Source organism: Papaver somniferum, unplaced genomic scaffold (assembly GCF_003573695.1).
Source record: "Papaver somniferum cultivar HN1 unplaced genomic scaffold, ASM357369v1 unplaced-scaffold_16, whole genome shotgun sequence".
In the NCBI taxonomy this organism is placed as follows: domain Eukaryota; kingdom Viridiplantae; phylum Streptophyta; class Magnoliopsida; order Ranunculales; family Papaveraceae; genus Papaver; species Papaver somniferum.
The window spans coordinates 2,186,614-2,202,768 of record NW_020625486.1 but is presented as its reverse complement, the minus strand read 5'-3'; the positions used below and the strand labels follow the sequence as shown (position 1 = coordinate 2,202,768).

General features: G+C 37.2%; 2 protein-coding genes across 2 annotated transcripts; both read left to right on the top strand.

The window, feature by feature from the left end:
* The first annotated feature begins 7,366 nt into the window (after positions 1–7,366).
* On the top strand, positions 7,367–8,204 carry LOC113337339 (photosynthetic NDH subunit of lumenal location 3, chloroplastic-like). Its single transcript, XM_026583035.1, has 2 exons — positions 7,367–7,776; positions 7,924–8,204. Exons 1-2 carry the CDS (start codon positions 7,540–7,542, stop codon positions 8,056–8,058), a joined length of 372 nt encoding a protein of 123 aa, XP_026438820.1. The 5' UTR covers positions 7,367–7,539; the 3' UTR covers positions 8,059–8,204.
* A 6,066-nt stretch (positions 8,205–14,270) lies between these two features.
* Positions 14,271–15,857, top strand: LOC113337354 (putative pentatricopeptide repeat-containing protein At1g74400). Its single transcript, XM_026583056.1, has one exon. It carries the CDS (start codon positions 14,410–14,412, stop codon positions 15,772–15,774), a length of 1,365 nt encoding a protein of 454 aa, XP_026438841.1. The 5' UTR covers positions 14,271–14,409; the 3' UTR covers positions 15,775–15,857.
* Positions 15,858–16,155: the final 298 nt, after the last annotated feature.

Sequence of the window (16,155 nt, the reverse complement as noted above, 5' to 3'; positions counted from 1 at the left end):
ATGACTGAAATTTTAAAGAAGAACAAGGAACTCAAAAGAAAATGAAAAACCCTGACTGCAACACTTTGGACCACAAACTTTTGGGGTTCGATAAAACAAATAGTCACATATGAACCACGGAATAAGGGATTCATGCATTGTTCATGAACATATTCAATGGAGAATCATTAGTACTTGAATGACGCTCTTTTTATGCCAACTTGTTTAATAATTTTCTCAATTCCAAAAGATTTCCAAGTTTATGTATATTCACCCCTTTTTGGTCACAATTTTCTACACTGATTTATGGAATCTTGAAAAATCATATGCTCTTTTACTCTAGTTTAGATTCCACCAATCTATTGTATGGAAATAGGAATTCATTTAAGCCAACCTAGTTTTTTTTTTGGGACTACTCAAAAATGGCGGGGATTACTTTGTGACAGGAATATCTACCATGTACTTATAAGGGTGTCCTAAATTATGGAAATGACTAACCTACCCTTCATCTATATATATATATATATATAACCACCTCCTCCCATCACCATCACCTATATATATATATATATAATCACCTCTTTCCATCACCACCGCCGCTCACCACCACCTACCACCACCGTCCACCACCACCACCGACCACCTCAAATCACCACCATCGCCACCTATATATATATAACTTAATTTACATCACTAACAAAACAAAATCAAAATCAAAATTATAACAAACTCATTACTTTTCATTCGTTTTCCGTTGAAAAAAAAGAGAAGTAATCATCAAAATGAGTTGAAAATGGAAGTTACAGAGAAAAGTTCGGCTAAGAATTATGTGAAACAGTTTGTCGAACTAGCCGAAATCAGCTTTAATGGAGTTTTTTCTTTCAAAGAAAAGTTCGGTTTTTGTTCGGTTACGTCGCAACTTTTTTTTCCTTTTACTCCTAGTTCGGTTACGTCGCAATTTTTTTCACCTAACCGAACTTTTCTCTGAAAACATATATATTGAGTTCGGTTTCGTCGATTTTTTTCCCCAGCCGAACATGTGGTTCGGTTACGTCGCAGCTTTTTTTTCCTAGCCGAACTTTTTTCTGAAAGCAGAAACTCCATTAAAGCTGAGTTCGGCTACCTGTGTTTCAGAACTATTAACCGAACTACACTTGCAGATGAGTTCGGCTACCTGTTCTTCAGATGTCCTTGCCGAACTCTATTTCCATGGTCGAAATCAGTTTATAATTTTTTCATTTTTTCGAAAGATTTTGTCAATCAAGCAACATTAACTAAATTTGAAGTATACCTAAGTACCCAAAACCCTCATTTCGAAATCCACCATCTTTAAAAAATAAGGGGGGTGACTCATTATTACTAACATCCACCCCAAAAAATGGAGAGTAGTTCCCCACCATTTTTGATTAGTCCCCAAAAAAACGGTTCCAAATTAATTGCCTTAAGATATTATTGGGCAGCCGACCGGAGGGCCCGAAGGTCCCGTAGGGAAGAATCCCTTTTATGATCATTTTTTTTATAAATTGAAACCTAACAAAATGTTCAATTTGATAAAAAGATTGGAAGTGAATTTGGTGAATCTTTGGAACATGAAAAACCTAAAATGTCCCTCATTTTAGTTTAATTATTATAACTCTTTATACATCTTATTTTTTCAGGGGTATAATTGGCAATCAAACTTTAATATAACATATATCTAAAAATTCGTGTCTTAAAATTTTACAAATTTTTTACCATTGGAAAGGATTTTAAAAAATCTACACAACGAGTACAAACACTAATATAAAATTTAATACATAGTTATTATGCAAAGTACCACAAACGATGTATAATACACGGGGAAATTGGTGCAAATGAAAACCATCACAAAGGATACATAGCACATGGGGTAAATTGATACAAACCACCACAAAATATGCATAAAAAATGGGAAAATTTATGTAAACTACCATAAATTGAATGCATATCAATTTTAACCTTATAACACTATTACACATAACGGTGTTTCGATTTCTTTTCGGTCGGCCCTCCCCACCGTGACAACGGTGATCTAGTTATTTTTCCTTGTATTTGTAAATGTTTACGGGAAATCAGATAGATTCTTGGTTACACAAATATTTTCTTGGTTAGGCAAACCTATTAGTATAAAAAAAACGGTCTTTCCTTATTTATCCTTTTATCAAGTGTTTTAGATTAATTGCCCTACTTTTGACCGTGACAATTTAGTTTCTTTGTCTTCCCATCTCAAAACTTATCATTATCTCCAGTTTCTTCATCCAGTAAAATCTGTAAAAAATCCTATTGTTATATCAAATGATTTCAAGATTAAGACGACTTCTTACTTTTTTTTTTTTTTTGAGAAACAGACGTTTCATACAAAACTAACCCAAAGAGTTAACATTGCAAGGGTTCTCAGTGGAACAATCCAGAGATTTAGGAACATAAACACATGCAATTACATTGGCTTGTTCTTTTAAAAGAGATTGGCTGATCACTTGTGGCACATGAACCCAAGTCTGTTGAGAAAAAAACCAGAAGATCTAACCTCTTTTATGAGAAGATCAGCAGAACTGTTGCCTGATCTACGAATGAAAGTATATCATTGAAAATTTGTAACTTCAGCCACCATCCTTTTTACTACATCAGGTAATCTTTGTACCTGCCAAGAGATGGGAGTACTCATTCCGTTCAAATAGTCCATTATATTTTTGCAATACCCTTCAAAAGAGAAATTTGTTAACGCTTTCTCCCTCGCCCATTTTGTGGCTTCAAAAGCAGCTAGTGCTTCAGCTTCTTCAGGAGACGAAACCCGACGGGTCCCTCCTCTTGCTCCTTGGTACCCTTGTGCATTACGAATAACAATCCTGTAACCTGCATTTGTATCACCTAAGGGACTAGTCCACTGTCTATTAGGTAAAGGCAACGTCGAACCTAGAATAATCACAGTGGCACTATCCTGATCAACATTCCTATAAGGAGTCCAAAACTGTATAAACCTCTGGATGTGTATGGACAAATTAATACTAGTACTAGTATTGTTAGAGAACATCCTGTCGCACCTCTTTTTCCGTATATACCAAACTTTAGTTGCAGCTACTTCTAAAGACAATGAAGTCGAATCATCCCTAGTCCAGTCATTATAATGATCTAAAAAAGAGTCACTACTTTGCACATTAGAAACATTAGGCCCCCGAGGCAAGGCCCAAACCGACTTAGCATAAGGACAATCAAAGAAAACATGAGTCAAAGACTCCACAGCAAAACCACAGAAAGGACAAGAAGTATCAAACCCCCTTTCCCTCATTCTAGAGGACAATATTTGCCTTGTAGGTAAGGCGTTGTTCAAGCATTTCCAAAGAAAAAGTTTAATCCTTTGAGAAACATTAAGGCTCCAGATTTTCATCCAAATTCTTTTTCCTGTAGACAGTGTTTGCATTAGCATTTCTAGGTTCCAACAATTTAGCATAAAGACTTTTAACAGTAAAAATCCCATTTCTTTGAGAAACATTAAGATATTCCTGTAATCCAAATTCCCGTCTGGCGTGGGGCAAGAGGTGATGCCTCCTCCTGATGAAGCCTGCAATATTGAAATTGAACTGTCAAAGTTAGGAAGGCACCGGAACTCGTCATATTTATAAAAGCTGAGATGATATCTAAGCTCATAGGCACATGCTAACTCATAGACACATAGAGTCAGACCATCAGCTGAAAAAATACCATGGAGAACATCAGCTTAAACTGCTATATGCAACAGTTTTTTAAAATATTACACACAAAGAACAGTTCCCTCTGAGATCCTGATCTATCCTGGTGATAAAAAAGAACAGTTCCCTCTGATACGCCACTATTGGTAACAAACAAGAAATCTTATTTGCATCAAATTGAGTGATCAAATAGTGAACTGCAGAACCCAGTACAGGAAAATAAACCATAGCGGCAAGATCTTTACCTTTTCTAGCTCTTGAACGAACGTCGCCTTCAACAATAAAGTGGGCTTGGCATCTCCTACATTCTCACTTTGTATGGAGGAGGTATCTTGAGGATTTTCAGAAAGAGGAGGTGCAAAGAGAAAAAATTCATGGCTGCATGTAGTGACTTCTTTCCTTGGATGACATCGTTGCAGAAAGTTGAAAGATACAAAACGGACCTACGTAGCAACATAACAGAATTTCAAGTTTAAATGTAGCAATGACAATAATATCTAATGGAGAGGGATAGGTAAACTTACATGTCTGACGGGCAAACAGATAAACCGCTACCTAACTGGAGAACTCTAATTGAAGACACATTCAGAACACAGAGCTGGAAAGAGACATACGTAAATGTCAGACTTCATCTCAGCATGATAACAAAAAATACAGGGGGAGGAAATCTTACATCTAAGAGGGAATATCACCAGCAAGTTTGATAAATCTGATTTTATTGAACCCCTTATAATACATATTCCCCTGGAAACCTTTTCTCTGACTTTGCATTTGTCATCACTTTCAGAGCATTCTTCTGGCAAATTTGGAGCTCGAAGTAAGAATGGTGTTGATGGACCAATAACAGAAGGATTTATAACCAGATGCTGACTGAGCTCGAAGTAAGCTTGCAAAACCTCATCAACTGATTCTTCTCTGTCAATCCAAGACTCCGGTCTTTGAAAAAAAGAGGTACCTTGAAATGTGAACCACCGAGTATAAGGTGAAGTTAGGTGTCGATGACCAGGGAACAAATGTTTCTCTTAACACTGAGTCTTTACTACTACTGCAATGTTGTTACTAACTAAGAAACATGTGGAGCTTATTTTTAATGACTGTATTGTTTCAAATGGATGAAGTACACTTAGTTATGAATTTATTATTATTAGTGATTAGTGAAGCTGCATCAGATTATGCTTATGCTATTGCTGATATGCACAGGTGATCAAGTACATCTCACAGTTCAAGTGGTGATAACAATAAGGTGTGACAACATTCGCCCGAGCCCTAGGATCATAGAACAACTTCCGCATCTAGCATTAGCAGGTACACTGATTGAAAGAGGCAGAAGTGTCAATCTTAAACTGACCGAGAATTGCAGTTACTGTAAATGAAAGAAGCAAGAAGTCCCGACCTGAAACCCACCCAGAACAAAGACAACTTCGATGTTCGGATTTCCTTTATTACTTTTAGACAATGTAAGCCCTGTATATATTCTCAATGCACGTTGTCGGTTCAAGTGGCAGGCACATTTGCGAGTGCAGTCTTTATTAAGATGTTTGTTTGACTGTACAATCTGAACCGAGAACACTGTTTTCTCCCAGTTGGATGTTTAATGTAATTACTGTTATCTCCCAGTTGGACCCAAAATAAAGTCAAGTTTTTCCTCATCACATGTGCTTCCAGCTTTTGGCCGGAATAACAGGCACATTGTGCATGCATTATCACATCAGTTTTCGATACTCGATCGCCGATTCAAACGGCTGGCGCATCGCGCGTGCGTGTTATACTAGTTATGATAAATGAAATTCAATAATACCTTACTGGTGTTTGCCACAATCACACTGAGCAGAAGTTGTATTAGACAATTAGTATCTTATCCTATGTTGTAAAAGGCGCTAGGCGAGGCGACCTTTTATTTAGAAAAAACCAAGCAGCAGTATAATTTGGCGCATGAGCGCCTTTTTTTGCCAGGCGCAGTATAAAGTAGAAATACAATTAATATCTAAAACTGAAGATATTATGAGGACCCATTACTCTAAAGAAAAATAAAATGTTGAACTATTCACATTTGTCATTTAATTTTCACAAATTTCCAGTCTGGCTTCTCTTTCTACATGTCATAACCAACAACTAGCATGCTCAACTGAACCTTTCAAAGGTGTGTGGATCCTCGCGGTGCTTCTCTACAAACCATCTCGTAATTGTTCACCCTTCAACTTTGAAAAGATCCAATTCTGAAGGAGATACGACGTCACAATCGTTGGTGTAAGGTCCTTGAATATCTGACCAAACCCTTAACCTACAACTCTTATTGGAATCAACAATGACAACAAAATCAGAATGAACCAGAGATGGGTGATGCCGGTAAGCCACAAAATCTGCATCATACTGTAACCCAGATTTTACTACCCAGTTCTTCTTTCGGAGATGAGAATACACAATGTAGGACTCGGGAAATGCTGTACTCTTTGACTTCAGGTCGGATCCTGGAAGTTGAAGAAGCAGGCACTGAGACAGTACTAGTGTCTTTGCTAGGAAGGATTAGGATATTATTTTGTGTTGAACTCAACCTTTTTGTAATGTGTAGATCCTCATGGTGCTGCTCTGGAATCATCTCTTCAACTTTGTAAAGATCCAATCCTGGAGGAGATACGACATCACAATCCTTGGTGTTAATCCTCAAAACCAATAAGGTTTTAGCTACACTAGCACAACAATGAACCGCACATTTAATATCTGACAATACCCTTAACCTATGACTCTTGTCGAATTCAAGAATGACAACAAATTCAGAATGAACCAGAGATGGGTGATGGCGGTAAGCCACAAAATCTGCACCATCTTTTACTACCCAGTCTTTCTTTCGAAGATGAGAATACGCAATGTAGTCTTATTTGTCAGCAAGTAGTATTCTTACTATAAACTAAGACGAAATAGAGACCCCAGTGACCGACTTCCCTTTGCCAATTAATTTCAGTTTTTGATTCCAATAACTAGTAGGTTTATAAAATCCTTAGTACATTGCATATATGATCCCAAGTCACATTCCCTAATCTCTTCTTTTCCCCGTAGATATCGGAAAACAAAACAATAATAAAAAGAGGAACACCAAAAAAAATAAATAAATAATAAAAGGATTTAACAACCACAAAACCTATAGCCGTCTGTATCTTCTTCTTCTACTGAAATACTAGTCTCTCTTTCTAGCTTGCTTCTCCATCCTTGTACCCTTCAGAAGCGATCATTCAGGTGAGAGTTATCGCGATTAGTCTCTCCTTTATTTTTTTGTTAAATAAAAGGTCACATAATATAGAAAATGGTGTTAGTGATTTTATTAAAATTTTATAAAGAAATTTTATAGCTTTGAATGTTCTGATGGGAATAGATTGACCTCAAAGTTTGATTCTGAGATTGTTTGTTTAACCCTAACCTTTTTTTTTTCTTTTTCTTGGTCATATAGAAAAGTCTACCTAGTCATAACATTGTCTAATTTCTACTCCAATTTCTCTTATATCAAATGAATGGGTAAATCAGAAAAAAAAGCATGAAAAAGTGGCTATAATGATTAGTTTTTTAATTTTTGTAAAAACCAAACAAACTTATTTTTTTTAGAAACGGGAAGGAGTAATTATTACGCAATAATACTAAATTATCAATTATGTCATTTTCATATAAATTTTTAATTGCTTGTGTACCCTCGTAAGTGCATTAGTACTTTTCTTCTGCACAAAGTTACAAAAGAGGACCTCTTATTTCCAATGTGCTTTTCATGCAACAATAAGCTTCATTCAACTTTATTTTACTGTGCTTTTTATCAAATGCATAAACTGTTTTGTGGAGTTTGATTGTTTTGGTGTTTGTAGTTTTGAGGGAAATGGCAGGGATTTTTTCGAACGGTAGCGTTTACCGGATAAGACAGTGTGCCCTCGACCTATTATCGATTGTTGATTTGATGGATGAGGAGGTTTCATGGGACGTTATAGGAAGAGATCTCCAGCTTAGATCAACATTCTTATACTGTGATTTCAAACAAATCATTTCTAAAGCAGCAGAGGACGAAAAGCAACCCTTAATTAACCTTGCCAACCGCTTATTATGTTCTACAGAAGAGGTAAAAATGGGTTTGTTTCTAGTTCTAGGCACTAGGTTCATATGGCACTTATATCTTTGTGTGTCCGTTTTCATTTGATTCGTCATATCTTAATAGGCTTAGGCCTTAGAGGACTTCCAACTTACAATGTGTAATGCCTATATGCAGATGAGCTATGCAGTAAAACTAAAAGATAGTGCTTTGATGGAGAGCAGATACTTAGACACAACAAAGGTTTTGGAAGACTTGATGGCTCTCCTTCCTTATCGCGACCCATTCGTCGAGGATGAATCGGACGATTAAGTGAATCCTTTATTAACTGTATATGTTTTACCCCTTCCCTCGTGCCGTCTGTAAATACTAAATACCAGTTTAGGATGATTTCATATGTAAAAAGTTTGGTTTAGGCTTAAATGTTTCAACTCTTGGATAGATTCTAGTATAATACTCCCTCCAGTTTTACTTTTTTAATTTGGTCTAATTTTAAGTAAAAATGAAAAAAAGCTGAAATATCACTTTTCCTAGGACCGAGGTAATAGTATGTATTGTTGCTTGCCGACAGTTAACAACTGTTTACTAAGAGTTCTGAATGAGAAATCTGCTCTCACATATAGTGAGTGCGGACCAACATCCTCTGCCAATGAAGACAAACCCTGTCTATTGTGAGAATGCTCCGTGCCAGGGCGGTGTCTGACATTTCGACGATCTTGTGCCAAAAAGTACATAACGCCCTTTTACGCAAAAAATTTTTTCGCAATTATAGTTATATGTTTTCCAAATAAAATATATTGTATAACACGGAAAATGAAGTAATTTATGTCGCGCAACTTAAGAGCAACATTAAATAGTTAGCAATTTTCCATCAAAAATGAAAAAAAAAAAAAAATTAAATTTTGAGAGGACAAACTAATAGGATGATAATCAAAGAAGCAATTTTACGGCTAACACAAAATTATAAGAAATGAATCATATGAAGTCAAAAGCTTTCAGTAAGATATCAAAAAAAAATGTTAATCAAATTCCAAAATCATTAAATATCCACTAAGATCAATTAATCGATTAAATTGAAATATCAGAAGCAACTATCCAGTAAGATTCAAAGTGAAATCAACAAATAGAAATCAAGTTAATCAACTAACCGCAGTAAGGCAGTAACTCTAATTCTATAACCATCAAAAAAACGCAACTAGTCTTCGAGTGATCATGACTATTAAACTATATAAGACTATAAGATAAGAGATTACATATGAATCGAATGGAATGGATTGCTTCCTCCTACCAAAATGCATATGAGTGGAAATATGGAATTCTTGAATCTTGGCTAGGGTTTATCGTCAAGGGTTTTCTTTTTCTTGAATAGATAGTTTAAGGCAGAAGGAATTACTCAGGAATATAATTATTAAGAAATATTGGGATCATTTTATCAAACATGTGTGATATGGGTGACTAAACCGTAGCAGGCCTCCAAAAATATTAGTATATATCCCACCACTAAACCAAACAACTAGTGAGCACGTGCGTTGCACGTCGGTAAACCTTAGTTTCCACCCACCACTTAAAATATGCGATTCTCGCAATATCAATTCCACCAATTCAGTTATAATTCACCAGCTAAGCCTAAAAGATATATAATATGCAGGTGCAAAAAAATCATTGAGGCGTATCTTCAATAGCACTGAATTTCAGCAATGTCATATTGCAAAACTCATCCAAAAATTAGTCTCATGCTTTCCGACATGGCACTGCAAGCATTTTTAAAAAGAAAAAGCAACGGTAACAAATCTCGTGCACAATATAAAAAACAGATAGATGAAACTAAGGGTGCACAGGAACCGAGCCGGACCGACGGACCGTCCCGGAACCGGTGGTATTGTACCTATTTTTGTACCGAACCGAGGAAGGGGATACATGTACCGGTCCAAAAAATAGGAACCGGCCTCTTGGGGGTACAGGTACACGGTTCTATGCATGTCCCGTCCCGTCCCGTTTGTACCGACTAATACTGATCATTAGATTTAGGGATTTAATCTGATGGTGTATATAGAAAAATTAGCTAGGGACGACGATTGTTCAAAGTTAAATCTGAGAGCAAAAGCAGATCGAAATGAAATAAGGGCTTGTTGATGGTGCGATTCGGAGATGTAGAAGAAGAAGCTGGATCTGTTTCCGCCATGGATGATTCATTTGAATGAATGGAACTTACAGAAAAGAGATAATGGATTGAAGCAGATCGAAATGAAATAAGGGCTTGTTAATGGTGCGATTCGGAGATGTAGAAGAAGAAGCTGGATCTGTTCTGCCATGGATGATTCATTTGAATGAATGGAACTTACAGAAAAGAGATAATGGATTGAAGCAGATCGAAATGAAATAAGGGCTTATTGATGGTGCGATTCGGAGATGTAGAAGAAGAAGCTGGATCTGTTTCTGCCATGAACGATTCATTTGAATGAATGGAACTTACATAAAAGAGATAATGGATTGAAGTCTGTCGATGGGGTTTTAAATTGGACCTGTGAACTCGATAAGAAGGGTTGGTGGTGGATTGACAGGATAATAAGATGGTGGATATGCAACAATATTAAGATGGGTATGGTTTGATTTTGAAATTGATGGTGGTGTTCTTGATGATTTCAAAAGCCAAGGGAAATGGGTTTGTGGTAATGCCGAGATTGAAATCAAATTCAGGGTTTTCAGAGATTCCAGTCGAAGAAATAGGGTTGATAAATAATGGGTTTCGATTGATGAATGTGTTTGATTGATGAAATCGTAGGAAGAAGATTAAATGGATTTGAACATGGGTCTGAGAAGATGATGAAGCTGCTACTGTTGATGTGAAGTACAACAAGAAATTTTGCTCGAGAATCAGCAAGAAAAGTACCGACTAGTACCGGAACCGTTCCTGGTACCGTACTTTTCCCGAATGGTACCGGAACCGAGGACACAGGTACAAGTACCGGTCCAAAATCTGAGAACCGAGGCTAGGGAGGTACAGGTACTCGGCCTCGGCAAGAACCGAGCCGAACCGTACCGTGTGCACTCTTAGATGAAACAGTTTTGATACCGTTTTAATCAACTGAATAACAACTGTTTTGTTGAGGATTAACTTAAAAACGAACAAAAATGTTGTAAGCTTCTCCAGCATTTCCTATGGATTTACAGGAATTAATCATGAAAATGGATTTACTGGATTTTTTTTTTACCATATACAGATCTAGGTAATCACCATACTCAAGTATTTAAACTACTAATAGGGTGTTAGTCCTCAAGAGAGTTGGGGGAGTTGGGTGTAGTTAGGTTTATCCCCGTTAGTCGTGGGGAAATTTGAAGGAGTTTCTCAAAATCCCCGTTAGTCATGGGAGAGTTTAGAAGAGTCTCTCAAACTCTCTCAAACTCCCTGTACTCTCTTACACTCCCTCAAAATTCCCAAGATTCAAAATACATTAAACTCCCCCAACTCACTGGTGGACTAACCCCTGGAAATCAAAACTAATTAGAGCTAAAAACACTTTGAAACCCAAATTCTGAAAACCCCTAGTTTTAATTTCAAGAATTTAAACTACAAAAGTCAAAACTGAAAGTAATTATTAGTACAAATGATTTAGAACCCTTATTACCAAGATAAGTTTTTGATATTGAACACTTACCTGATGACTTAATGAGATTAAACGGAAACTCGATTTGGATGGAGATGAAAATCATCAACTCAATTGTTGTTGCCCAAGAATAAGTTTGGGAAGATGAAACCAATCGAATTTCGATTTGGGGAAGAAGTTGAAATCAATCGAAATTGTTGTTGTTGAATTAATCATAGAAGATATCTGTTGGGAGAGTTGGAGAAGATCCATGAGACCAAAAATAAGGAGAAGAAGAACTGGGGAGATCTAACGATCCAACGGGCGATGTTAAAAAAACGGATTTATTGAAAAGTTCGTGTGGAGCACCAAATTTGTTAGCGTTTTTCAGTTAGGCTTGCTTGCCTTAAAGAGGGGGGAGATATTCCCGCCTTGTGCCGTTGTCCCACCTCAGAACCGGGCCTGCACCTGAGTATGGAAGGGGAGTCATACCATACTTAACGGACGCATTCCAAGCTATCTATGTCAAAGTTCCTTACAGAAGTAGAATTTCACCCTCAGCCACCGATTCTGAAATCCTAGAAGCACTGCACAAACTGATGGGAATGCAGACTAGAGTACTTGTTGTGCACATGACAAAGTCCTTGGAAATACGTGTGTTTCAAAAGGCAAAAATGACTGGGATGATGAGTGAAGGGTATGCATGGATCATTACAGATGGGTTAGCTAACTTTTTGGGCTCGTTCAATTCTTCTGTCATTGATTCGATGCAAGGAGTATTGGGTGTAAGGCCGTATATATGTTCCTAGGTCATTAGAGCTTGTCGAATTTGAAGCTCAATGGAAAAAGTTCTCCCAAGACAACCAGATACCGAAAAGTTGTAGCTGAACATTTTTGGTTTAAGAGCTTATGATACGGTTTGGGCACTAGCAAGTGTGATGGAGAGACTTGAAACAATGAATTTATCAATCCCGTTGGAGCCGCAAGCAGTATCAGGTGTTTCACGGATAGGTCCTATGCTTTTGCAATTAATGCACGAGATAAACTTTGGTGGCCTTAGCGGGGATTTCAATCTCATCCACAGGGAACTGCAATCGGACGCCTTCCAGATACTTAATGTGATTGGAAATGGAGGTAGAGAAATTGGCATTTGGACAGCATCCAATGGTATTTTACGTGACTAGAACTAAAGATTTCTCGAAGCCTGGAGATGACAACCCTTAACCTACAACTCTTATTGGAATCAACAATGACAACAAAATCAAAATGAACCAGAGATGGGTGATGCCGGTACGCCACAAAATCTGCACCATACAGATTTTACTACCCAGTTCTTCTTTCAATGTAGGACTCGGGAAATGCTGTATTCTTTGACTTCATGTATTTCCATACATCATCACTATTAGCTACCAGACACTTATTTTCATCATCCATAACCTTAAGGCATTCAAGAGAATAGCACAAATAAAAAGCTTCCTCAAAGTCTAGCTCATACCATTGTTTATGTTCATATGAATTAGGTCTAGGTATTCCAAAAAAGAACGATTCATGAGTTCAATCACTTCAATTTGTTCATGGTCGACTGGGAGAAGAACAACTGAACCTAGAGTAACCCTTGTGCATCTGGTGATAGTTAAGGACTGTATTATGCATCAATCAAACAAACACATGCAATACTTCACAATGTATAGCTAAACCCATTATTTATGATAGTTAAGGACTGTTTCTGGTGATTCTGCAGAATGTTTGATAGGAATTTAAAATCTACTACCAAGACAAAATTGACATATCAATTTGCTTCAAAGAGACAATCCGTAAAATGGTAATCTAGACATTTTATATATGTGTCAAGGGTAATCTAGATATTTTGTATATGTGTTAGGGTATCCCATAACTATTTTTTGGACATTAGGAATCGAAGTCCCTCTATTGAAATTTGACGCCATGATAATAGCCTTCTAAATAAAAAAACATTAATGGGTTAAAGCCTAAATACATTAAGGGTTAAAAATCTAATTAGTTGGCCTTTATTAAAGGTGACTAATTAAATTTTATTTTATCCTAAAAAGTGGATGAATTTGTTGATGGTAAGACCTGGCATGATTTCAACCCAAGAAATTAGAATTAATCATGATTATTAGTCCAATACATTAATTAATTAATCTGGTAGGAGGAGAGGGATATAGATCGTATATTGGACTAGGTACATTTTTAATGTCTAGATACATAATTCTGATTTCAAATAAAGATGAACCTGAAAAACATTGGGTCCAGGTACATTATCAAAATGAATGCAGACAGGTAATTGACTAGATGCATACCCTCTTCAACCAATAAATATAGGAGGAATTTCAACTAGAAAGGTACACATTTTTAATCCTTTTCTCTCCATAAAAACCTGCTTAAAGCTCTTACTCATTAAGGCATCGGAGTGTGTTTGCGGGAAAATTGCGAGTCATCTAAATGGTTTACAATTCATCCACCGGGTATAAATCTTGGATCATCTAGCGGTTAAAATTATCTGTTTCAATATAAATCTCCAGGAGTGCTATAGGAATATTTTTGCTACAACATAACTCTTTATAAATAAAACCACAATTAGGCAGGGCTCCCACATGAGACGATTAATTAATCTTGGCTGCATTTTGAATAATGTACCACATATGGCCTCCCACATGAGGCGATTAATCTTGGCTCATCCAACGGTGAAGACAACAAGCAGTCGCTGAAACAATAATGTACCCCAACAGAGAAAACAAGGTAACCTTATAATCTCCATTGACAATGGATTCCATAAGAAACGATCCCATAATTATCATCAACACAAAGAATGATTGACCAACTTTGACGAGAATTCTTGCCGAATGTGGCCCCACATCACAGTAATTGTTAGGCTCTATGGGAATTGTAGCTGAAAATAAACCAATTCAAGTCCCAGAATGTAGTGTTGTTACTCTCCTTGACACAGCCAAACCAAGTCCGCTAGATGGACTAGAACATGATCTTGACCACGAAGTATACCAAATGCCCAAAAGAAGTCGTCTAAAATTGTCTAGAGTTGGGTAAAGATTTTGCTTTCATGAAATTTTGTCTCTTGTTAAGATCAGCTGTCAAGCATCAAACTCATCATTTTCATACTCACCCTGGATCGCCAAGTACCAACACACTTCTGAAAGATTATGTCAAAACCAAAGCTACCCAGAAAGCTTTACTACTCTTCAGAAATCTATGGAGTAAGAAAAACAAAGCTATTGATAGTTTCTCCCTCTTGTTTGTGCTGAAGTCATGCACTATAAGGTCATCTGCAGGTACAGCAATGGGAGAAGGCAAACAGTTTCATGGACTCATTGTTAACTTGGGATTTCAAAATATAATTTTTCTTCAATCAGCTATGATTAATATGTACTCAGCATATGGGAGTCTTGATGATGCACAGCAAATGTTTGATGAAATTGTGGCCAAAAATGTTGTTTGCTGGACTTCTTTGATTTCGGCATACGTGGATAATGGGAAACCTAGTAAAGCTCTGAAACTATTCAGACAGATGCAGATGGAGACAGTGGAACCAGATCAGGTTACTGTCACTGTGGCGCTATCGGCTTGTGCAGACCTTGGAGCATTAGAAATGGGTGAATGGATACATACTTATGTTCGCCGACAAGGGTTTGATATAGATTTGAGCTTGAATAATGCTCTTATAAATATGTATGCAAAATGTGGGAATGTTAAAATGGCTCGAAGAATTTTCGACAGGATTAAAGTGAAGGATGTCACTACCTGGACGTCGATGATTGTTGGTCATGCAGTACATGGGCAGGCGGTAGAAGCTCTCGAACTTTTCAGGGAGATGACTGCAGCTGATGACAGTAACTCGAAGAAAAGTGTGATTCGTCCGAATGACATCACGTTTGTTGGAGTTCTAATTGCTTGCAGTCGGGGTGGACTGGTTGAACAAGGTTTATATCATTTTCAGAGCATGAGAAATAAGTATAAACTGAAACCCAGAATTTCTCACTGCGGCTGCATTGTTGACCTATTATGCCGCGCTGGGTTTGTGCAGAAAGCTTATGATTTTGTTATTGATATGCCAATAAAGCCAAATGCAGTAATATGGCGTACCTTGTTGGGTGCCTGTAGTCTCCAACACAATACCAAGTTGGCAGAAAATGCTCGACATCGGTTGCTTGAGTTGGAACCTGACTATGCTGGGGATGATGTGACAATATCCAACACCTACGCTGCTGCAGGGATGTGGGATGAGAAGATGACGGCAAGAGATCGGGTCAAGCAACGAAGGATTCCTGGTTGCAGTTCCATAGAGGTTGACTGCGAAGTGCATGAGTTTGTTGTACAAGATAAGAAGCATCCTAAATGTAATGCCATTTACGAAATTCTCGAATGTATGATGAAGAGCATGAAGAATCATGGCTATGGACATGCCTGATACTTGTGCGGTGCAATGTTAAACAACTGCGTAAAAAGAAATTCCATTTGAACTAAAAAAAAAAAGATTGCATTCTACAGTCAGATATTATCTTTTGTCAAAAACCCTTCTCCGGGCAGTAAATTATTCTCAGAGAAATTACATCAGTAGAAAATATCAAAATCGGGACAAAACTACAGGAGCTTCTTCCTCTCAAAGAAGTTCTTCAAATGCCATAGCTGCAAGCCTGCTACTGATAAGCAGACGATCAGTGACAAGAAACCTAACCACGCCATTTTAGAATTGGTTGCTCGATTGATGCCCTGCATTTCTTCCTCCCTGAAATCCGCAATTGGAATAATGCAAAGAAAATTAGGGTCACATAAATGGTTTTTTCAGGAT

Excerpts from the sequence above, each read along its gene's own strand:
- LOC113337339 (XM_026583035.1), top strand. The coding sequence starts at position 7,540 with ATGGCAGGGATTTTTTCGAACGGTAGCGTTTACCGGATAAGACAGTGT. Across the intron at positions 7,777-7,923 it reads TATTATGTTCTACAGAAGAG|ATGAGCTATGCAGTAAAACT; the intron begins GTAAAAATGGGT and ends GCCTATATGCAG.
- LOC113337354 (XM_026583056.1), top strand. The coding sequence starts at position 14,410 with ATGAAATTTTGTCTCTTGTTAAGATCAGCTGTCAAGCATCAAACTCAT.